Source organism: Equus caballus, chromosome X (genome assembly GCF_041296265.1).
Source record: "Equus caballus isolate H_3958 breed thoroughbred chromosome X, TB-T2T, whole genome shotgun sequence".
In the NCBI taxonomy this organism is placed as follows: domain Eukaryota; kingdom Metazoa; phylum Chordata; class Mammalia; order Perissodactyla; family Equidae; genus Equus; species Equus caballus.
Genome location: NC_091715.1, coordinates 106983139 through 107007247, shown reverse-complemented (window position 1 = coordinate 107007247; position 24109 = coordinate 106983139). Strand labels below are relative to the sequence as shown.

At 39.2% G+C, this 24109-nt stretch overlaps 1 protein-coding gene across 9 annotated transcripts in view; it reads left to right on the top strand.

Annotated features, from left to right (window-relative positions):
* COL4A6 (collagen type IV alpha 6 chain) overlaps window positions 1–24109 on the top strand; it is a 256618-nt gene that overhangs the window by 95925 nt on the left and 136584 nt on the right. For all 9 annotated transcript variants that reach the window (XM_070256859.1, XM_023633922.2, XM_023633924.2 and 6 more), the window contains one exon: window positions 20529–20612. In XM_070256859.1, coding sequence (XP_070112960.1) covers window positions 20529–20612 — 84 coding nt within the window. The remainder of the gene's footprint in view (window positions 1–20528; window positions 20613–24109) is intronic.

Here is a 24109-nt window from a genome sequence, read left to right as displayed (position 1 = left end):
CCTCTGATAACCACTAATCTCTTTTTATACCTAGGGATTGGCTTATTCTGAATAATTCATATAAATGGAATCATACAATACGTGGCTCTTTCTGTCTGGTTTCTTTCACTTAGCATATTTTTAAGACTCATCCATGTTATAGTATGTATCAGAATTTCATTCCTTTTTATGGCTGCATACTATTCCATTGTATGGCTATATCACATTTTGTTTATTCCCTCATCTGTTGATAGACATTTTAGTTGTTTCCACCTTTTGGCTATGGTGAATAGAGCTTCTATGAACATTGGTGTATGCGTTTTGTTTAAATACTTGTTTTCAATTCTTTTGTGTGTGTAACTAACAATGAAATTGCTGGGTCATATGGTAATTCTATGTTTAATTTATTGAGGAAATGCCAGACTTTTCATGGAAATCTAGCATAGTGGTTAAAAACAAGGGTTTGAACTTTAAGTTGAATCCTAGCTTTGCTACTTACTAGTTGTATGGCCTTGAGCATTTCATATAATCTCTGAGCCTCAGTTTTCTCATCTGCTGAATAGGGTTGTTTGGGGCATTACATGGCATAATGCATATAAAGCATTTAGCACAGTGCCTGGCATATCATAAGCACTAGACACATGGCAGCTACTAGAAATACCCTATATAAGTCTCGTGCTAAACGTGATAGTCAACATCACAGATAAGTAGAGGCACAGCCCTCTTATTGACTTTGCTACTTAACTCCTGCCGCATCTTGTAGAAGTCAGGAAGTGATCTTAATTTCCAGATAAATGAGCTACCATGGTTCCTTAACTCTAGTTTAAATTGTTTAAATATGTGTATATGTGTATGTATGCACAGACACGCAGATACACACATACATATACATATTAATTATTCTAGTGAAAAAATTTCTTTAAAATGCCTAATGTGTGTGTGTTTTATAAAACAGACCCTTTCTGAGAAGAGGCAATTCAATGTAGGAGTTAAAGGGCATGTGTTCTGAATCAAGACAGATATAAGAGTAAATTCCAACTCAGTGTTTAATAGCTGTGTAATCTTGGGCAAGTTACCTCATCCCTCTGAGCCACAGTTTCCTCATCTGTAAACATGGTGATATTAATAATAGTACCTACCCTTTTCGGTTCATTGTGAATATTAAATGAGATAATGCAGGCATGGTGCTAGGCACTTGGCAAGCACTCAACCTTCTGTCCAGATTGCTACAGAGATAGCCACGACTCTGACCTTCCTTTTCCACACCCCACAAGCCATCAAAGTGGCCCATGGGAGTTAAAGAGCTAAGAGACTTTAGCCAGACTGAAAGAATATCAAATGGTCATAAAGATTCTTTCCAATTAAAAAAAAATAATTCCACCATAACAAAAGCAACTCAAGATTCTGTAATCTCAGATGTATCTTTTGAGTTTCCTGCTTATGATTAGTCTCTGTTGGAAGTTGTATTTTTCTAAGAGGGATTCACTTTCAACTTACACAGAGCAGAATCATATAGTATTTGGGCTGAAAGGGGAAGGGGCAGAGAAAGGAATTCACATCTATTGTACACTATGCACTCAATTTGTCTTGTTTGATCTTCATAACAACCCTGTTGTAAGGTAAATATCCATATTCCCACCTCGGAGCTACAGAAACTGGGGCTCAGAAGTAACTTGCCCAGAACTAGTAAGTGTCAGAACAAAGATTTGAACTCACATCTTTCTGAAGACTTCAATTTACTATACTACACTTGTTTTAAAGAATGTCTGAGATCATGTTTAGCTTTTGATGAAGCAGAAGCCAAGAGAGGTAAAGTGAGTTCCCCAAGGTCACTTAGCCAGTTGACAGTAAAGCAGGGACTAGAAACCAGTTCCAAGAACACTAGCTTATGTGACTTTATTGTCTCTGAATGAATGGATAATGTAGTGGTTCATCAATTAAAAAATGATTAAAAGATTGAAGCGAATCTGAAAATAAATTCCACCCAGTAACTTAATTACTTTCATTTCATGTTTCACAGGGCTTATTGAAAAACTGTTTTGTCTATGTAGAAATGACCCAGTGACTTGGTTTTCCTTGGTGTCTGTTTGCCCACTGTATTTACTACTTAACATTCAGAAGTAGATATTGCAGATGTGGGCAGTCCACAAGTGATTTCAGTTCTATTTTATAAACAGGCATTAACCACTGTGGTGGTTAATTTTATGTGTTGACTTGGCTAGGCTATGATGCCAAGATGTTTGGCTAAACACCAGTTTAAATGCTGCTGCCAAGCTATTTTTTAGATATGATTAGCATTTAAATCAGTAGATTTTGAGTAAAGCAGATTACCTTCCGTAACATGAGTGGGCCTCGTGCAATCAGTTGAAAGTCTTAAGAGAAAAAGACGGAGATCCCCTGAGGAAGAAGAAATTTTTAGAAGAATTATATATATCCAGACTGCCTTTGGACTTGAGACTGTAACATCAGCTCTTCTGTGGGTGTCCACCCTGCCAGCCTGCTCTGCAGATTTCAGACTTGCCAGCCCCTACATTGTGTGAGCCAATTCCTTTAAATACATATATACATAAAAGTAAACACACATAGATGCACACATACTCTTAGTTCTTTCTCTGGAGAATCCTGATCAATTAAACCACCTACTAATGTGCCAGATGCAGTGCTAGGCTCTGGGAATATAGAGAAGAGCTCTTTATACAAAAGGATTTGTACAATATGACAAAGCATGCTGACAAAGGTAGGGCAAAGTAGGAAAACAAAGCCACAAGAAAAGCACACAGGTGTATTTCCTGATGCACTTTACACCTGCTAATAATTCTAATGATACTCAGATTTTATCTGTAAGTGGACAATTTACTTAATTTCAAAGGACAAACTTTGCCACTAGGCAAAAAAATAGATTCCCCTCCTCTCTTTAGACTATCCTGATATTTAAATCTATTGATTGAATTTATTTATTAATTCAATAAACATCTATTGAATCTTGGCTTTGTACACAGTGTATAATGACAAAGTAGTGATGATCTGAGAAGTCTCAATGTTGCCAGGCAGGGCCTCTCCCTAATCTCAGCTTAATCTCTGGAACCCAGGCTAGGGATGGAGAAGTTGCTTGATGTAGCTGTGGAGTGAAAATCAGGCACACGTCTGATCTCCTAATCAGCCCACTTGTCTCCCTGACAGTTTGATTGCAGCCAAATTAGGCCTGTGGGCTGGGGTAGTAACCTGTCCTCAGCCTTCCACCTCTTGGTTTCAAGTATTTCCTCCTTGGTTTTCAGTACCTAGCTTGTATGTACCACTCACCAAAAAGACTGGCCCTGGGTATTTTAGGGCAGGCTTATGTCCTTAAAATGTGGTGAATTGCAGTTATTCCCCAAGATGCAAGCTCTTGTCTGACTCCCTGCACTGGAGTCATTTACAGTCATGTGAGAGAAAAGACTAATCAATGCCCACAGAATACTTGGAGAGTCATGCAAGGCAGAATATGAATATTTTCAAAATTTTGCCTTATCCACAGTATCTGAGCCAGTACCAGGCCTATAGAACTTCACTGAATGTGTCTCCCTGGCTAAAGCGTGAACTCCCCAGAGTCTTCATCCTATTATGCTTTGTATCCATACAATTTTGGACACTCCTCTGCTCAGATCTTTAATGTGGGTGGTCCTCAGGCTTTTGTCCTAGGACCTCTTCTCTCTGTGCACAGTGTCATCCATGCACAATTCTATGTTTTAATCCAAATCTCTCTTCCAAGCTCCAAGCCCATATATATCTAACTGCTTAGACATGTCTCCCTGGCTATTCACAGTCACCTCAAACTCAGTGTGTCCCAAACTGAACTCGTTCTCTCCACACACACACGCACACACACACATTTTGTCCTATTCCATGCTTCCCCATCTCAGCAAATAGCACTATCATCCTTCCTGTTGCTTGGGCTGAAGGAGCTACCTTTGACTCCTCTTTTTCCTTCACCTCTTACATCCAATCATTCACCTTAATCCAGCCATTCACCAATTCAGAAATCTACATTTATTTTCTAAAATGCTTTTTTATAGAAAACTTCAAAAACATACAAAACAGAATAGTACAATGAAACTCCTCCCACATACCAATGTCTCAGCTTCAAACTTACCAATTCAGACAGTCTTGTTTCATCTATTCTTACTTTTCCCCACCCCCAATTATTTTAAAACAAATCCCAGAGATCATCTCATTTCATCTGCATTTTATTATGTATCTCTTAAAAATAAGTTATGAAAACATCCAAAATCCTATCACACCAAAACCAAAGTTAACAATTCCATAATATAATCAAATATCCAGTCAGTATTCATATTTCCTCATTGTTTTATAAATGGTTTTGCTTCCTTACATTTGAGTATCCAAGTAAATTCCCTACATTGCAACTAGATAATAAGTCTCTTAATTCTCTCTGCCTTCTAAGTTTCCCACAGTTCTGATTTGTTGGTTGCTGTTCCCTTGTATTTACTGTAACATTATGGTAAAACATCAGTAGTTAGATCTAGAGACTTGATCAGAGTTTGTTTCTCTCTCTCTCTCTCTCCCCCTCTCCCCAAGACCTTTTCATCATATTTCATCAGGTGGTGTTTTGTTCTTCCATTAGGAGGAACAAAATGTCTGCAGTGTCTGCTTGTTTCTCCTTCTGTGATGTTAGCAGCTGTTGATATTCATCGCCTCAATCCATTACTTCATAGAGGCTCGCAAACGTTGATTCTATAATTCTGTCATCTCTTTTAGGAGAAACATCCCTTCATTAATTTTTATGGTTAACCTGAGTTATAGTTCATTTAGGAGAGGCAGGATAAATGCTTAATTCCACCACCACTCTCTTCTATTTTTTAATCAATTTTAAAAAGCATTAGTTATTTCTCTGGCATCCTCCAAAGGTGACCAGTGAGGAGTTTTGTTTAGGGGGCATGAGGAAGAGTACTATTATGAACTCATGGAGTTTAAAATATTTTAAGCATCTTATTCGTTGCAGTTATCATTATTGATGCTCAAATCATCGCGTATTTGGCCAGTGGAAGCCTATTCAGATTGGCTCTTGAGTCTTTATGAGTACCCTAATAGTTTTTTTCTTAACAGCTTTACTGATGTATAATTGACATACATTGAACTGCACGTATTTAAAGTGTGTAATTGCACTTTAGACATATGTATACAACCATGAATCCCTCACCACAATCAAGATAATGAACACAATCAACACTCCCGAACATCTCCTCGTGTGTCTGTGATCTATCCCCTCACACTTTTCCCCCAACCCCCACCCCGGCAATAACAAATCTGCTTTCTGTCACTATAGATTAATTTCATTTTCTAAAATTCTATGTAAATGGAAATATAGAATATATATGCTTTTTTACTGGCTTCTTTTACTTAGCATGTTTATTTTTATATTCATTCATGGTTACCCATGTTAATAATCCCTTATGAGATATGTGATTTGCAAATATTTTCTCTCAGTTTGGTGTTTATCTTTACATTCTCTTTAAAATATATTTCAACAAGTAGAAATTTTTAATTTGGATGAAGTCTAACTTCTCAATTTTTTCTTTTTTACATCAAGTTTTGGTGTTGTATCTAAGAAATCTTTGCTTAATCTAAGGCCACAAAGATTTTTTCCTAATTTTTCTACCGAAAATTTTAAAGTTTTGTGCCTACATTTATATCTACAATCCATTTTCAGTTAACTCTTATATATAGTGTGAGGTACAGATTAAAGTTCATTATTTATCTATCCATTTATTTATTTAGCATAGGGATATCCAATTCTTCCAGCACCATTTGCTGAAGACTATCCTCTCTCTGCTTAATTGCTTTTGCAGCTTTGCCAAAAATCAATTGGCCATATATGTGTGGGTCTATTTCTGGACTCTGTTCCATTTCACTGATATATTTGTCTGTCTTTATGCCAGTAACACACTGTCATGATTGCTGGAGTTTCATAATAAGTCTCTGGAGTCCTATAAGTATGAAAGCTTTGTTTGTCTGTTTCAAAGTTGTTTTGGCTATTCTAGGTCCTTTGCATTTCCATATATATTTTAAAATGGCATGAAATCTATGGTGAGCAATTGGGGAGAAATCAATATCTTAACAATAGCTTTCGATTTATTTAGGTTTTCTTTAATTTTCTCAGCAATTAAGTGTGTTTTGGGGGGGGTTCTGCTTTATCTCCCCAAACCCCCCCATACACAGTTGTATATCTTAGTTGTAGGTCCTTCCAGTTGTGGGATTCAGCAATTAAGTTTTCAGTGTACACATTTAGCACATATTTTGTCAAATTTATCCCTAAGTATTTCATATAGTTAATGCTATCAAAATTGTATTTTCAAATTTAATTTCCAATTGCTTGCTGTTAACATATAGAAATAAAATTTATTTTTTATATTGATCTTGTATTATCAAACACTGCTAAACGCACTTGTTAGTTCTAGTAGCTTATTTTTAGATGTCACAGTACTTTTTACATTGTGAATAAAGATAATTTTACTACTTCCTTTCAAATCTGGATGCATTTTTTCCCCATGCTTTATCACACTGGCTAGAACCTCCAGCACAATCTTGAATAGGAGTGTAAATGTGGACACCTTTACCTTGCTCCCCATCTTAGTGGAGAAAGCATTCAGACTTTCACCGTTAGGTGTAATTTTACCTGTAGGATTTTTCATAGATACTCTATAGCAGACTGAACAATTACCTTCTATTTCTAGTTTGCTTCGAGTTTTTATCAGGAATGGATGTTGAATTTTGTCAAATTATTTTCTAACATTTATTGAGATAATCATGTCTTTTTCCCTTTTGGTCTGCTAATATGGTGAATTATATTGGTTGATTTTTCATGTTAAGCCAACCTACCATTCCTCGGATCGACGGCACTTGGTCATAATGTACCATTATTTTTATATATTGTTGGATTCAACTTCCTTAATTGTTGTTAGAATTTTTGTGTCTATACTCCTGAAGGATATTAGTCTGTAATAGTAGTGCTTGACTCACAGAATGAGTTAAAAGGTACTCACTCATCTTCAATTTTCTGGAGGAATTTGTATAGGATTGGTACCATTTATTCCTTAACTGGTAGAAATCACCAGGGAGTCTGCTTCGCCTAGGAGTTTTCTCTCTGAGGAGAGTTTAACTGCAAATTCAATTTTTTTAAATTGATGTAGGACTATTCAGATTATCTATTTCTTCTTCAGTGAGCTTTGGTTGTTCTTATACTGCAAAGGAATTACTAAAAATGTAGCTGAGGCCTTGCCACAGATGGGCTTTCTGAAATAAGTTTTGCATATCACTTTGCCTAGAAACAAAAAGAAAAGTAGGTGAGTTTTGAGGCCATGAAACATAGAATCAGAGACAGAAATGCTAGACCAGCTCTTTGCTTGTGGGCTTTGGCTAAAGCCAAAAAGTTTGAACTGGAGCTTGAACTTTGCTTATGACATATAATGCTTTATTTTTTTAGCATGATGCTTTTTAAAGTCTGTTCCCACCAACCAAGTAGACTACTCGACTAGTTTCTATTTTCTGCATGTGAGAAGGGATTAGGGCTGTTTCTCCTAATTTTAGAAATGCAGGCATACGTGACAACTTGGTTTATCTTGTTCATCCTGCAAGCAAAATTAAAATTAACTTCTGAAAGGATTTACAGCTTAAAATTTCAGTCGTAAAATTAGGTAAAAGTAACATGCTGTTCTTGGCAAATGAAGACAGAGATCCTGGTCTGCTATTTACTGGGTTTTGTACTTTGCGAGGGAGGGGGTTCCCTCTCATTTTCCTTCTAGTCATGAGGGATGGATTTGCTATGAGCTATTCTATTTTCCTGGTTCAGATCTTCCTCCCCAAGTCATCTTTCCTCATCTCTAAGCAAGGCAAAACATCTTTAGCCTCATCTATGTCAGTAGGCTTTAGAGACTATTATATTATGAGCTAAATATCAAGCTTAGTATTATCTTTATGGAAACAACCTATATTTGCCTCCCATTTTGTCTCCTTCTAATAGTTGCTATTGCTGGTGAATTGCACATGGACTCACCATCCATCTCAACAATTTGTTAGATTCCCTCCTCCTGGTACAAAAGACAAAAATGGCAGTGTCCTTGCTCATTTGGACTCAATAACAGATGAAACAGTTTGTCAAGATATTTCCAGTAAGCTATAGTCTCTGTCCTGGAATCCCAATCCTTCATATTCCTGTAGATTCAATTCTTAGAGAGCCTATCGACTCTTCCATCCTAACTTAGGCTCCCAACTAGAAACCCTGAAGGATTTTGTTTTCAACTTGGAATGTTTTTTCTAAAAACATCATATTATAAAGAGCAATAAGGCTCTGAGCCAAGTCACTAAAGCCCATGACACTGTATACATAAAGTCTGGTAGCAAGAGCAGACTCACAGAAAGTAGAAGGACATGCAGTTCCACCACACCTTGCACAGCTGAGGAAACTGAGGCTCAGCCTAACCACTCAAAATAATCTTATGCATTTTTATTAGAAAAGTGTCACCACAATTTCTCTTAAGTAGTTAAAAGGAGAGGCTGTTATAGTGAGCAATGAATATTATAATGAAACATAAATAGTGCTATTGTTGGAAAGGAGGGAGGGTGACATTTAAGAAAAGATGTGTGACTGTGTCATATATGAATTATATCTCAATAAAATTGTTAAAAAAAGAAAAAGAAAGGATGTGACTAGGATTTTCAGAGAAATGGATGGGATATGAAAGGCATTCCAGGAAAATGGAATAGCTGATAAATAGACCTCTATGAGTAGAATATTAGAGATAATAGGTGGGCCTGCAATGGTGGATTGATCCTGATTTAGAGGGGCCCTTAAATGTCGTGCTTGGCTTTTGAACTTTGCAGATAAGGGAGTCATCAAAGGTTTTTGAAAGAAGACAGAATGTAATCACATCTAAGTTTTAGAAAGGTATCTCTTTGCCTTTCCAATAACACTCTTACTTTCTTCTTTGGATTATAGTTATCTCCTTCGCTAGGCTTTCAGTTCTTTGAGGGCTATCAATGTTTTCTAAATATTTGTCTTTTTTCCATAGGGCCAAACACAGTGCATTTATATACAGCAGATGTGCATTAAAGGTTCCTCAAACCAGTGAAGTGGACTTGGTGTGAGAAAGCTTTGTTCTACTCTTGTCCCTTTCTGGTCACGTCCCCTCTATTTAAATAGGTCTTAGATTCATTCACTTTTCTCCATCTAACCACCATAAACCTTGTTCAGGCCATCTTCTCTCACTGCAACAATCTAATTGGTCTCCCACCTCACTACCACCCTCTCCTGTCCATTATCTATACTGCCACTAGGAAATTTTTTCTAGAATATCAATCTGATCATGTTCTCTCTGCTTAAAATTACTCAGTGACTTTCTGTTGCTCTGAGGATAAAAACCAACCTCCCTAAAATGGCCTATAAGACTCTGCGTGAGCAAGTCGTTGCCTGACTGTACAGCATCATCTCATGTCACTCTCCACTTTACTTTCTTGTTTCGATCACTCTGGTCGTCTTCAGTTTCTCCTATGTGCCATGCTTTCTCTCACCACAGGGCGTGTGCATATATTGTTCCCTCTGCCTGGAATATTCTCTGCCTCACTCCCATCCTTGACCTAGTTGGTGATTCCTGATTCTTCAGACTTCAGTTTAACTACACTTTCTTAGATAAACCTTCTCTGATCCCACCGAAGTGGCCAAGTGCCTGTGTTATATGTTCTCATATCCTTCCATTGGTCTCCTTTGTATCATACAGCACAATTATTATTAAAAGATTATTTACCCTTCCAATGTCTCTCTCCTCTATAAGAATATAGAGCAGGAAAGCAAGTCTATTTTATTTAACAGTATGCTTCCAGGGTATAATCCAGTGCCTGGCACAGAGTAGACACTCAATAAGTATTTGTTGAATGAAGAAATAATTCTTATGTCTTAATGACTTAAGGATTATAAACTTTCACAGGATCCTATTTTTCTCCATTACACTTTTCACAATTATTATTCCTCAAATATTTGTGTAAGTGTTTATCTATATCCCATATGAGAATGTAAGCTCCATGATGGCAGGGACTATATTTATTTTTAAATTGAATTTTAGTTTGCAAACAATAAAATGTACTAATTATAAACGTATAGTTCCATGAGTTTTGACAAATGTGTACTCTCATAAACATCACTCCAAACAAGATACAGAACATGTCCATCATCCCAGGAGGTACTCTTATATTCCCAGTCAACTTCAGCCCCATACCCCTACAGAGATAACCACTATTCTGACTACTGTCGTTATGTATTCACTTTGCATGTTCTAGAGCTTTGTAGAAGTGAATTCACGCTGAATATGCTCTTATGTGGCTTCTGGCTTCTTTCACTCAACATACTGTCCTGAGATTCATCCATGCAGTTACATGTATCAATAGTTTGTTCATTTTTTTATTCCTGAATAGTATCCAATTGTACAAATATACCACAATTTGTTTATCTATTCACCTATTGATGTAAATTTGGGCTCTTTCCACTCTGGGGTTATTATGAATAAAGCTGCTGTGAACATTCCTATACAAGTTATATTCAAATTTTTTATCATCATATCCCCAGCATCTAGCACTGTTCCTAGTACACAGCAAGCAACAGTATCTATTGAGTAAATAAATGAATCTAATCCTTACAATGATAGTTATAACTCTAGCTTTCCCTTCTGCTTTGGAAATCATATTAGATTGCAGATGACTAAGAGCAACTGAATTACAGAAAGAAACTTGAATACCCTCTCAGTTTTCTAAAAGATAAGTAAGTTGCAGAGTTCGTATTTTAAATATTATTACTAACAATTACTTTAGACACACCTCACAACTGAACTTGTCACACAAGTGTGTCATGATGCTACTTGTAGGATTTACAAATAAAATATAGGATGCTCAGTTAAATTAGAATTTCAGATAAACAACAAATGGATTCATAGTATAAGTATGTCCCAAATATTGCATGGGACATATTTATGCTAATTTGTGACACACACATATGAAAAAGTTCTTTGTTGTTTTTCTGAAATTTAAATTTAACTCACCATCCTATATTTTTATTCGTTAAATCTGGCTACCATAACTATGTGTGAACTGTGGGACCTTTGTTCCTCAGGCCCCTTCCAGCCTTAAAGCTCAAAGATTTCTCACTTGCTCTCTGTGACTGGCCCTAGGAAATGCTGTTCTTTAATAGCTGTTTAATAAGTACTCACTGGCAGAGGGAAGGGAGGCATCTATTTTAAGAACATTATGGGACAACATTTAGTTTGTTTATTTGCATGTCTTAAGCATTTGCTTGGTAAATTCACTTTAAAGTCTAGCTAGACTCTACATCCCCTTAGGCCCTGGTTCATTCTGGCTGGCTAGGGCTTTTCCAAGTGGAATCCAGAATGCCTGTTCCTCTCCCCACCCCCTGACCCTGTTGGTTGTGTTCGTGTATGTGTGTGAACACAGTTAGACAGACATTGGAGGGAAATGCCTTCCTGAACTACTCAGCAATGTCTGGTGTCAGCTTTATCCTTAAAATAAAGTGTGGGTGACAAGTCCCACCTGGTAGGGAGCCAGCTCCCACAGAACCTCTCATTCATAAACTCATAAGGAGCTGTTCTTAAGAGGCAAGTGCACATTAAACATGGGACAAGACTCAGCTTGGTTTAATATGTGTGTGTTTAAATTTCAATGAACGGGTTTTGTTTTAGAATTTCTCAAAGTAAAGCCAGACTCCATGTATGATTAGCACAAAGTTCAGAAACCTAGGATGATGCTAAAGGGGGCCTGGCTTAGTGGAAGAGCGCTAAGATTTTGAATTAAACCTGGGTTTGAATTTGTGCCACTTCCACACTGTGTGACCTTGGTTAGGCAAACTCTTTAACCCTGTTAAGCCTCAGTTTCCTCATCTGTGAAACAATGACAGTAACAGTGCTTACCTTACACTGTAGTTGGGACAGTTCTGTGAGATAACAAAAATGAAGTACTTAGCCAGGCACATAGTGGATATTCAGTGACTGGTAGCCATCGTTATGAATGTGGCCTGGGGAATAAGTTTGATCCAGCCAAAGAGGCCTCTCTGGGTTTCTGGATCCTGAGTCCACTGTGAGGGAATGAAGATTATGAAAGAGCACCTCAGCGTCTTGGATTATTTTCCCCTTTTAGAAATTTAGCTGTACACTGAAAAGAGAAGCCCTGGCTTTGAGTCTTCACTTTGTGACTTAACTAGCAAGTGACACCAAGTCTCTGAGACTCAGATTCTTTTTTTTAATCTGGAAAATTGACATATAAAAATTCTTCCTTTGTTTCACAAGTAGTTATGACAATGATATATGAAGATTGTTTAGAAAGTATACAAATAGTACAGTACTATTGTAACGTGAGTAAACCAATGTTGATAAAAAACATAAAATATAAAAAAGGCACCTCTCTTCACACTTATCTTTCTTTTCCTGACTTCGCAATTTCAGGCTAATTCCTGGAACTAGTGGCAGCGGGTCTAGTGGAAAAGACAAGAGGCGGAGCGTAAGGATACCTGGTTTCTCATCCCAGCTCTGATACTTAACTTCCTCTGTTGAGGAAGTCACCAACAGCTGAGCCTCTATTTCTTCATCTTTAAAATTTGAATCATTCAGTGAACACTATTAGGTATCCGCAGGCACAGTAGTAGATGCTGTAATTATAAATAATGCCAGCTAACATACACTGAGCATGCTATATGTGCCAAGCACTTTGCTAGGGGCATTATCTCTAACCTCGTGAAGCCCTATGGAGTCAAATATTATCATCCCTGTTTGATAGTTGAGGAAAGTGAGGCTTAGAGGTAAGTTTAAATTGATTTTCCTTATAGTGAACGAACCAACATCTTTATCTCAGAGGAACTTACTCTCTAGGGGGTAGGTGAAGGTATAAAGAAAGCATTGTAATATTGCATGTGTGTGTGTGTCTCTACACATACCCATACATCTAAAACACTATTTCAGATTTGTGGTCGACAATCAAATGAGACTTGGTGTGAAAGGTGTTTTGAAGAAAGCTGACATTATTAAAACAAAATAGTTTTCTTATGTTGTATGAAACCAGGATTGAGCAGCCATTTCAACAATCGCTTACTGAGCTAGTTCAGGAAGTATTTGGTATATTCCGAGGACTGTCTTGTTTTGCACCACGTAGAGTATTAACAGGCCCTAGCATCTGAATAGCACCACCTCTTCTTTCTTCTGAGACCTGGTCACAATTCTAAACCCCACTCATTTCTTTAACCTCGCCAGGATCAATCATCCATTGAGTCTACTACCTTTTTTGCTGCCTCTTACCCACCACCTATGCTCACTTCCCTTCTTAGGAAGCCTAGATTCCATGGTCCATCATTATAATTACTTCTTTCCAGACAGCTTTGAATCCCATGACCCTCTTTTCCTTTATCCTTCTCACCTAGTAGAACCCAACCCTGGTTAAATCTAACTCTCCTGCTAATCTGCATCCATATCCAACATGGCTGAACAAGGCTAAAGAAAACCTCACAATATTGATAACGTGTGTTCCTTTAAGTCCATGACCACTACCCTCAAGTGGGCCCTTAGAGCTGCCTCACGGTTCTGCCACATTTCCCTAGCTCTCCTTTCTGAAATTGCTCTGGTCCAGATTACCACATTGCTAAATCCGTCGGTATGTTCTCATACTCCTTCTTTCTTGGCTTATCAACAATTTAGCATGATTTATCGCTCTTTCCTCCTTGAAATACTTTCTTCACTTGCCTTCCAGGACCCTTCTCTATGTTAGTTATCTACCTACCACACAGGCTGCTCCTTCTCAGACTCCTTCTCTGGTACCTCCTCATGTTCTCTTAACATTGAAGTGCCTTGGTGCTCAATTCCAGGATGTCTTCTCTTCCCTTTATCTACATTCACTCCCTTGGTGATCTCATCTAGGCTTGTAGCTTTATATACATACCTGTGGTAGCATAGGTGGTGCTCGCCAAATAATCCCTGTTCTCTTCTACTTTCCATGCTTTTAGGTTGTGCAGAGTGTATAGTTCCTGTTAAGGAGAATATGAGTACAGTCAGGGGCAATTAAGAGCAAGTATTAGCATCTAAGGTGGTAGAATTGCTAGTCAAAAGCAGCTTAGAAATCCAAGTCACCCTTGGAAGAAAGCCACTAAGGAGACCTGCCTGTTCCTCATTGGATTGTGACATAAGCAAGAAATAAACCTTAGTTATGTTAAACCATTGAGATTTGGGGTTCATTACCACAACATAGTCGAGTCTCAGCTGACTAAGACAGCACATGTACATCTCTAAGCTAGCAATCTTCCTTGAACTCCAGACTGCCATAGCCACCAGGTTTTCAATTTCTCCAATTAGATGTCTAATAGACATCTCAAAACCAGAATTCCTAGTGCCCCCCAACAGGTTTCTCCATCTGAATAAATGACAGTTCCATCTTTCTAGTTGCCTAGTACAAAAACTTTGGAGTCATCCTTGACTCCTCTCTTTCAGTCACATCCCACATCCAATCCATCAGCAAACCCTAGCAGCTCTATGATCAAAACATATCCAGAATCCTCTCATTTCTGCCAGTCTCTAAGACTGACTCTCTGGTTCAATCCGCCATTATCCTTCTGCTAGCCTACCATGACAGCCTCTTAGGTGGCCTTCCTGCTTCCACCCTTGCCCCACCACAGTTCGCATGGCAGCTAGAGTGAGTCATCTTAAAATGTAAATCAGTAAGTGTCACTCTTATGTTCAAAACCATTCAATGTTTTTCCAAAGGCAAAGTTCTTACAGTGGTCTATAAAATCTTGCATGTATTGGCCTCTGCTACATCTCTGGCCTCATCGTCTCTCCCATTCCCCTTCCTCACTCTACTCCAGCACTCTGGCCCCCTCCTGCTTGGCCAAAACATCAAGCATGTTCTCTCATTTATTGCCTTTGCTCTTGCTCTTCCCTCTGCTTGGAACACTCTTTCCCCAGATTACTACATAGCTTGCTCCTTCATTTTCCACAGCAAAGGTTCTCAAACTTTACTGTGCATCAGAATCACCATAAGGGCTTGTTAAGTCACAGATTGCTGGGTCACACCCTAAATTTTATGATTTAGTAGGTCTGGGAGGGGGCAAGAATTTGCATTTCTAACAAGTTTCCAGGGCTGATGATGCTGGCCCAAGGACTGTGCTTTGAGAAACACTGTTCTCTGCTCAGAAGTCACCATATGAGCAAAACCTCCTCTGACTTCCCTGTATAAAATAACAACCTGACCCCAACACTTCCTATCCCTCTTACTCTGGTTTATTTTCCTCCATAACACGTATCATCTGACAAATATGGACGAAATATTTATTTGTTTACTGTTTGTCCTCTCCTCTAGATTGTGCACTCCATGAGAGCAGGGATTTGATTTCACTTGTGGCTGTGTGATACACCTCAATCCCCTGTGTCTAGCACAGTGCCTAGCACACAATAAGTGCTTAATAAATACTTGTTGAATAAATGGTCAAAATAAAATGTTGCACAGCTAACCTTCTGTGACCTAAGCTTCTGGAAGAATTGCTTACAAGGATAACTCACCTTTGCCAACCATTCAGTCACTCAAACTAAGCTGTTCTTACATTCCATCTCACTTCCTGGGTTACCTTTTTTGTCATTGTCATCCCTGCCGCCACTCATAGCAGAATGCACTGATGATGACTGGGAAAACATAATGGCTTGTGGAAGGGACACTGTGATGTAACTCTTTATCTCAGGAAACCAAAGGAGAGAGAGACTCCCAAGTGGAGCTGGTCTAACACTTGTAACTCAATGAAAGCAATTATTTCACAGCACTTTATTGAGTACATGCTTGTGCAAGGGTTACAAAGAAGAATAAGAAAGAGTCCTGTTCCCCGTTTGATGACAGAACCAAATAGATTGAGTCAAATATGGCAAAGCACCATTAGCAAAGAGGAGGGAGTAAGAACTTCTGCCTGAAATCGCTGAGAGGGAAGAATTTGGTAGAATCTTCACCAAAAAGATGGTGTATAAGAATGAATAGAAGATCAGTTTGTGGTAAATGAGAAAAGGGGGTAGAAAAAGCATTTGACAAAGGGACAAGCATCAGCGAACAGACAAAGGTGTGAGATACTGGTGATATTAAAAATATTTAATAATCAGTTATACACAGATATCAACAAATCCAAATGGATGTCTAACCAAGCAGCGTAGACACCAGCCATAGACAAACTGGCATAGCCATATCGTAGCATACCACTTGACTATAAGCTCCAGAGAGAGACCAGAGTGTTACAGAAATGCTGAGTAGTGTGGCAAAGCTAATACTAATGTAATCATAATAGCTGACACTGAGAGCTTACTATAAGCCAGGCACTGTGCTTTGCATGCTTTATCTTATTGAATTCTCCAATCAACCACTGTACAGTAGATACTGTTGCCATCCCCATTTTACAGATTGAAAATTGGGTATCAGAGATTAACTCACTCACCTGAGGTCACCTAACTCAGAAATATTAGAGCCAAGATTTAAGCCTATACAGACGAACTTCAGAACTTATATGCTTATCTAAGGTATACTGCCTCAGGTAGTGGCTAGAACGTAGGTTGCCTCTCTAACACTGTGGGAATATACAAACAGGTAAATAGGGCCAGCCGGTGGTGCAGCAGTTAAGTGTACACATTCTGCTTGGGCGTCCTGGGGTTCACCTGTTTGGATCCCGGGTGTGGACATGGCACCGCATGGCAAGCCATGCTGTGGTAGGCATCCCACATATAAAGTAGAGGAAAACGGGCACGGATGTTAGCTCAGGACCAGTCTTCCTCAGAAAAAAGAGGAGGATTGGCAGATGTTAGCTCAGGGCTAATCTTCCTTGAAAAAAGGAAGAGGTAAATAGGTTAACTTTTCCCTTATAGACATCATTGTGTGGTTGAGGAAACAAGACTCTCAGCCGTGAAACCTAAGGAACATTACAAGGACTGTCCCACAGCAACATGTGACACTTGCCCAACGAGTGGGACATTAGTGTGTGCTGGGTCTTTTCACCGAGCTGGAGTGTCATGAAAGAAATGAAACTTAAACTTGGCCTTGAGAGGTATGGCATAGTGGGAAGAATATGAAGTTAGGGTCAGAAGTGCTAGAGTCTACTCGCTAGCAGTGTGAGCTGGACCAAAGTAATTTCCTTCAGTGTTTTCATCTGTAAAATGGATGATTTGAATTAGATTATTGGTTCTTAATGGAAGTACCCTACCCCCAGTAGGTATTTTGGAAAATTGTGAAGGCATTTTTTGTCAAAATGATTGGGGGTCTCTTAGGTAAGGGCCAGGAATAATAGATGTTCTGCACACTATGAAGAATTGTCCTGCATCCTGCCCTACATTTAGAAGACCTCTGGACATTCATGGAGGTGAAAACTGTTTATATTATCTGAGCCTAGAATATAACCACATTTTACATATTGAAATGAATTTTCTCATGGTTTTGTTATTATAGATTAAAACTATCCAGTAAATAAAGGAAAGATTGAACTTTTTTTCTAGAACTTGATGCTGAGTTTTTCACCATTTCAGAGAATCACTGCATTAATGGCAACTTCATTCATGGTATTTGAGTTACCAATACGATATCCCAATGTCATTCTGCTTCAGCAGGCTGTTGCATTCATGGTGATTGTGCATTGAGCCACTGGCCTCTGACAACATTATTACATCTTCTGACACAGTCATATATGAGCATTTACATATTGAACTACACATTGTTTCATTATAAATGACTTTCCTTTTGTTTGTTCCTTGCAATACAATTATGGTATAATGTGTGCTTTTAAAACTATTGCTTACATCCTTATTATAACTTTTTCTTACGAATTTATTCTTAGGATAGCAAGAAAGAATAATAAATACTTAATAATAAAAAATGATGTGCTGGTCTGATCAAGTTAAGAACCACTGTATTAGGTAATCTCTCAGGGGCTTTCTAGTTCTACTTTGCTGTGGGCATAAGGAGGGGTTGGAGTTTGAGAGGAAGAGGGAGAGCATTCCAGGGTAGGAATGACACCAGCTATGTGGCCTGGTTGAGCAGGGATTGAAGTGTCCCCAGACAAGCCAGGATAGGGCAGAGACTTCCTCATGGCCTGGTCTTGTCATGTTCTCTGGAAACTACTCCTTTTATCCTTCCCCCCTCACTGTAATTGAAGACTCCTGGGGGAACTGCCAGGGCCAGCATTACAGGAAATTGCCTGTGGCCAGTGAGGCTTCTCTGGTTACTTTTCTCAGTGACAGAGGACAGTGATGACTTCCTGTCTGTTAGCTTAGCTGGGTGTCTTTGCCTCCTTGTTCTGCCAAGTTCCCAAGAAACCTTAGCTTCTGCTCCTTACATGTTCAGCTCCTATTATTGGGACTTTTTCCCTGTCTTATTCAGGTCCCTTGCCTCGGGTCTCCTTGCTCCATACTATAGATCTGGAAACTTTTGATCCACAATAGACAAATTTTATGGAACAACCAAAAGGCATTGTTTGGAATTAGGCCATAGCTTCAAATAAATACCACTTCAACTTTGGCAACACCTGTTGAGTCCTCTCCCTTGAAGAGGATGACTTTTATCATTTAGTAATGTATTGTTTTTTCTTCTTACTAATTATATATGTTCACTGAAGATTGCTTGGAAAATACAGAAATATATGGAGAAGCAAATATAAACTATCCATAGTCCCAAGAAATAGAGTAGTACTCAACATTAGATAAAGGTGATAGCATAGGTGGAGGTTCAATTCAATGCTTCCCTGTCTCTCTGTTCTCTATTCTATGCCAGCCCCCAGCTTCCTCTTCCCACAGCACCTCTTGATCTCCCCTTTATGAAAACTTGCCTGTCCTATATACCATAAAATGGAGGGCAAACTGGAAAGTGTACGATAGCACTTACTATGTCAAAGGCATATAAGAGAGATAAAATATCTCATATCAGGAAGGTGTTTGGCATCTAAAATAGCAGTATTCTGTCATAGCTCTGCCATCACTACCTTATTACCAAAGTGTTGTGGTGATAAAGTGTTGTGGGAATGTCTAAAGAGATAAGAGACCAACTGAGAAATTCACCGTGCTCCCTGGGAATTAGGAAAAAGCGCACAGTACAAAGAGGCAAGAATGATTAAGTGTGAGACTAGCTCATAAATATGCCTTTCTCTTTTGAAAAAAACAGCCAACATTAAACAAAAAAGTTGGATGATACTAAATCCATCTGAGAGATAGAGTTCTTATTACAGATAATAGTTAGAATTTATGTTTTGCTTTGTCCCAAGGTGAATGGGGTCAGAATGGCAGTTTCCTCATCTTTGGTCCTTGCATTGAGGCTCTAGTAGACAGAGGACTTAGCAAACTCTAAGGCATAAGGGTCAAGGTCAAGGCTTTGGAGTTAGTCATACCTGGGTTCAAACCCCAGCTCCATTCACGTGGTTATCAAACAATCCTTACGTGCCATCCACTGGTTTACACTTTGGAGATACAACGTTGGACAACACCGATAAGGTCGATAATTACATGGAGCTTACATTCTGGTCATGGGGGACAGAACATTTAATGTTGAGAAGATAACTTAGTAATTATGATTGGAAGTATCTGAGGGCTACCTTAGGTTGAGTGGTCAGGAAAAGCCAAAGGCCTTTCTGAGAATAGACAATCGAACTGAGACCTGGATAATAAAAAAAAAAAAAACATCTAGGGGAAGAACATTCCAGGCAGAAGTAAGAGTTAGGGCAAAGGCCCTGAGGCAGGAGCAGGCTTAAGTTTTCAAAGAATAGAATGAATACCAGTGTTATTGAAGCAGAGTGAGCCAGGGAGAGAGTGAGGAGATGAGGTTGGAGAGGGTCAGCACATGTCAGGTCATGCGGGGGCCTTGTAGAAATTCAGCTAGTAATAATAATCATCATAACAACAAAGCAGAGAAGAAAAAGGAAGTTGGAGAGTTTGGGAGATACTGTACAATACCACCTGAGGAATATTGATCTGACTAACTGGGCACAGAGGTGTCGCTGTAAGGTTTGAATGGTGTGCTGAGAGTGGAGCCTGAGGAGGACAATTCTGCGAGCACAGTACACGGTGGCCATTTTCATCTATCATTACATTTCTATCACTTGAATTTCTCTCAAGTTCTCTGCTACAGCTACTGCCTTCCCAATGAGTGCAAATATATAAGTCCGGTGGGACACAGGGATATGTCTAGGGCCTATTTCCAGCCCTATATAAAGAAATTCTCCTGTATTTTGTGACTGGAATTCCTACCAATGAGAAGGTATCTGAGTCACAGTTCCCAAACCAGCTACCAAACTGGCTATTTAGTGAGGTATAGACCTGACCTAAAAGGGTGCTAACTAAGATGACTTTTTATTTCATGTGACTCATGACACCATCAAATAAGATGATTAAGCTACTCTAAATTTATTTGGTTAGGAGGAACGTGGCTAAGGATTAGGTTCGCTGGGGCAACGTTGCTTCTTGGTTCATACAGTTTACTAACTTTTTCCTTTTTTTTTTTTTCTTTAATAGGGAGAGAAGAAATCCTATGGAAAGCTATGCGGGGGCCAAGACTGCAGTGGAGGCTGTAAATGCTTTCCTGAGAAAGGAGCAAGAGTAAGTTGCTTCTTTCATTGTTGAAAGACAAATAGTCACAGGAGCTGTTATCTGAAGTGTGTGTTTTCTTTAGAATTAAACTGCTTAGAATTTACCCTTATGACCTCATGGAACAAGCAAAGTGATGAGGACCAGCTGGAAGGAGTTTTGCTAACTAATGATAGGCAGAGCTAGATTGTCAGTCTCTGAGGGACCAGGAAGAGGTTTCCTTCATTGACTTAATGCCAGGGTTTCCTCAAGGTTTCATCTGGAGTATTTTCAAAAGGCAATTAGGTTATGCAAAACCAGATTATGATATGTTTGTAGATATGTGTAAATTTTCATAGCTCATTTATATCCACTTGGTTCTTCCCTACCACCCTGGGGAACAAGTGGTCCAATTGTTATCTACAGACTAGGGATGTGACTCATCCAAAATCAAGGGTACAGAGTAGCATAAACTCCAGAAACAGAGGCGACTATACATGAAGAATGATTTATAGATATTATGTTAAGGCATAGGTTGCGTTTAAAAGCATTATGTGCTATATACAATGTATTGGCATCGTCCCTTATTAGCAATGCACAGTTCAAATTTTTGTGCAAATTGCAGTGAACACAGTACATTGACACATTGCCATCAATCCCTGTATATGCATATGTGATGTGTTGCCCTGGATTATTTGTATCTCTGATTTTCACTGAATAAACCTGCATCTTTATTATAATTCAGAAAAAGTATTCAAGGGGATTCAATAGGTAAAAAAATAAAGTATAAGCTGTGTTTCCAGAATTTATAGCCACCCTGTATAGAATCAGATCTTCTGACTTCCAGCATCATATTTGCACTCTCATCACACTCAAACAAGCCTGAGACCTTACACTGTCAAAAGAAGGTAGTACAAATAGGTCAACCAAACCCTCAAAAACATAGCTGAACAGGGAACAGAGTGACCGCTCCAACTTCTCTTTCATTATCTTCCATTTGCAGTAAAGTGAAATGTCAAACTATGCCAGAATTTGAAGGAAGAGAATAAAAAGCCATCTCCTCATCAAAAGGAACCAGACCCATTATACATTAAAGGCATAGATTTAGAGAATCATAAAATCTCAGAAAGGGAAAGTAGCTTAGTGAGCTTCTCATCTTATCCACTGATTATACAGAGGAAACAGACTCTGAGAATGAAAATGACTTCTCGGGGTCACACAGCAAATTGATGACAGATTCGGGCTATTACCTGGGTCCTTTGATTTCTCACCTATTTACTTTACCTTCTGCTGCCTCCCAGGGACGTCATGTTGACTGTAGCCACCGAGACCCATGCCTTTGCCTCCGATCTACAACCAGGAAACACTTTAGAAAAAATAATTCTACAATAAATATATGAATACATTCTTAACAGCAAGCGATGCAGAAAGCAAAATTCTCCCTTGATGCTTTCTCAGTCCCACTATTGTTTTTCTGGTCTTTTTCTGTGCATAATCAGAAATACGTACAAATATGTAAAAAAGATGTTTCACTTTCTGTTTCTTTTGAAAATATAATTGTAAGTATATATTCTGTAACTTGTTTTGTCTTTTTGGTCCCTTAATATGTCCTTAAGATATTTTCTTCTACCTCATAGTTTAGTGCAGCCCTTCCTCCTTTTTTTTTTTTTTTTGAGGAGGAGGATTAGCCCTGAGCTAACATTTGCCGCCAATCCTCCTCCTTTTGCTGAGGAAGACTAGCCCTGAGCTAACATCCATGCCCATCTTCCTATACTTTATATGTGGGACGCCTGCCACAGCATGGCTTGACAAGTGGTGCCATGTCTGCACCTGGGATCCCAAGCAGCGAACCCCAGGCCACCAAAGCAGAACGTGCGCACTTAAATGCTGCACCACTGGGCCAGCCCCCAGCCCTTCCTCTTTTGATGAATACTTAGGTTGTTTCCAAATTTTTGCTATTTTAAAAAAATAGCAGTGCTACCGTGGAAATCCTTGAACAGGCCTCCTTGTATTCATCTCTAGCATAGATACTAAGGATCAGAATTATCAGATACCAGAGTAACAGGCATGTTTAATTTTCAAAGCTAATGCTCAGTTACCCCACAAAGTGTTCCAATTTACACTGCCATCAGCATTGTACAAGAGTATCCATGTTTTCCACTTGCCAACACTTTATATTTTTACTGGTATGTGTGAAAACCATCCCACTTCCCAGACTAAGTGAGTTTAAGTGTCTTTTCCCATATTCACTGCACGTTTGTATTTCTTCTGTGAATTTCCTGGACATATCCTCTACCCACTTTCCTAAGAGGTAATTCTTACTGATTCCCTTTACCTCTGCAAAGACAGAGCAAATAAAAATGGCCCAAGTGGAAGCAGATGAGATTTGAAGTTTAACACAAAAGGGCCTTTCCTGATGGGTGTAGGGCACAGGTAGTGGTTGGTCAGGCCTCAAGGCCAGGGAAACGAGAAACAGCTCTGGACTGTTTCTGGGGTTGAAAAGCCTTTAAAAGTAGAAAATCTTATTATATATCTGAACGGAGGTCAGTCCTACACCAGGCAAACATGCCTACGATGACCTCATTGTTGAACCCCTGGCTGAGATTTTGATCTTTGAAGATGGAAGGCAATGGATTTCCTCTATGAGGAGCCCTCATTTGCGTTCCAAACATCTGGAGCCCTAGTCTGGCTTCTCCTTTGAAAATATGAGTGGCTGAAGGGGCGTGGGATGGAGGAAAATAGAACATCACCACACAAATTTTTTTCTTCAAATTTGAAAGACTCAGAGTCCACACAGTTAAACATGTTCCTAAAAGTTTATTTGTGAAGTCTGAAGTTTCTGGGAATGTTTGTCAAGGTTATTGAACCAGACCAAGCTGTATTTCATGAGTCAAGAGCAGGGATGTCCTATTTCCCAAGTAGATGAGGAGGCCAGTGCACATGGGGCAGATCCTGTGAACACAGATGCTTGAAGCTGCCTGTGCTGCCAGGTCCCTTTTAGTCATCCTCCCTACCCTCCTGCATTCCCAGGGCCAAGCCGGATTGTTTAAACTGGCCCCAGCACTGTTGACCCTGCAGGGCAGCCCCTCAGTACCCCTTTTGTGCAGATGTCAGAAAGATTTGAGACTGTTTTCCTTAGCTGAGAAGAGGGCCCCATTTGGATTTCAAGCTGTTCCTCTCAAGGTCTGCGAGCTGGGAGGGGAACGGAACGTTGGGTCGCCCCCGAGATACGCTGCAGCCCTTGGCAGGCCTGCCTCCTGCCTTGGGGAGACATCAAGCACATAGCTTGCTGGGCAGTGTGTACTTTTCCTTTGCCAAAGGCCTCTTGAACTGACTGGGACATTTACACAACACCTACCACTCCTGCACAACTGCAATCCAACGCTTTTTGTCTTAAGCTATCTCAAGCTGATTTCTTGAAGGTATGCCCTGCCTGGTAAAAACCCTTGCCCAGTGTCGGTGCACTGCTTTTTTCCAAAGCATCTTTCCCCTGGGTCTGTATTATTATCTGGTATTCAACAAATAAACTG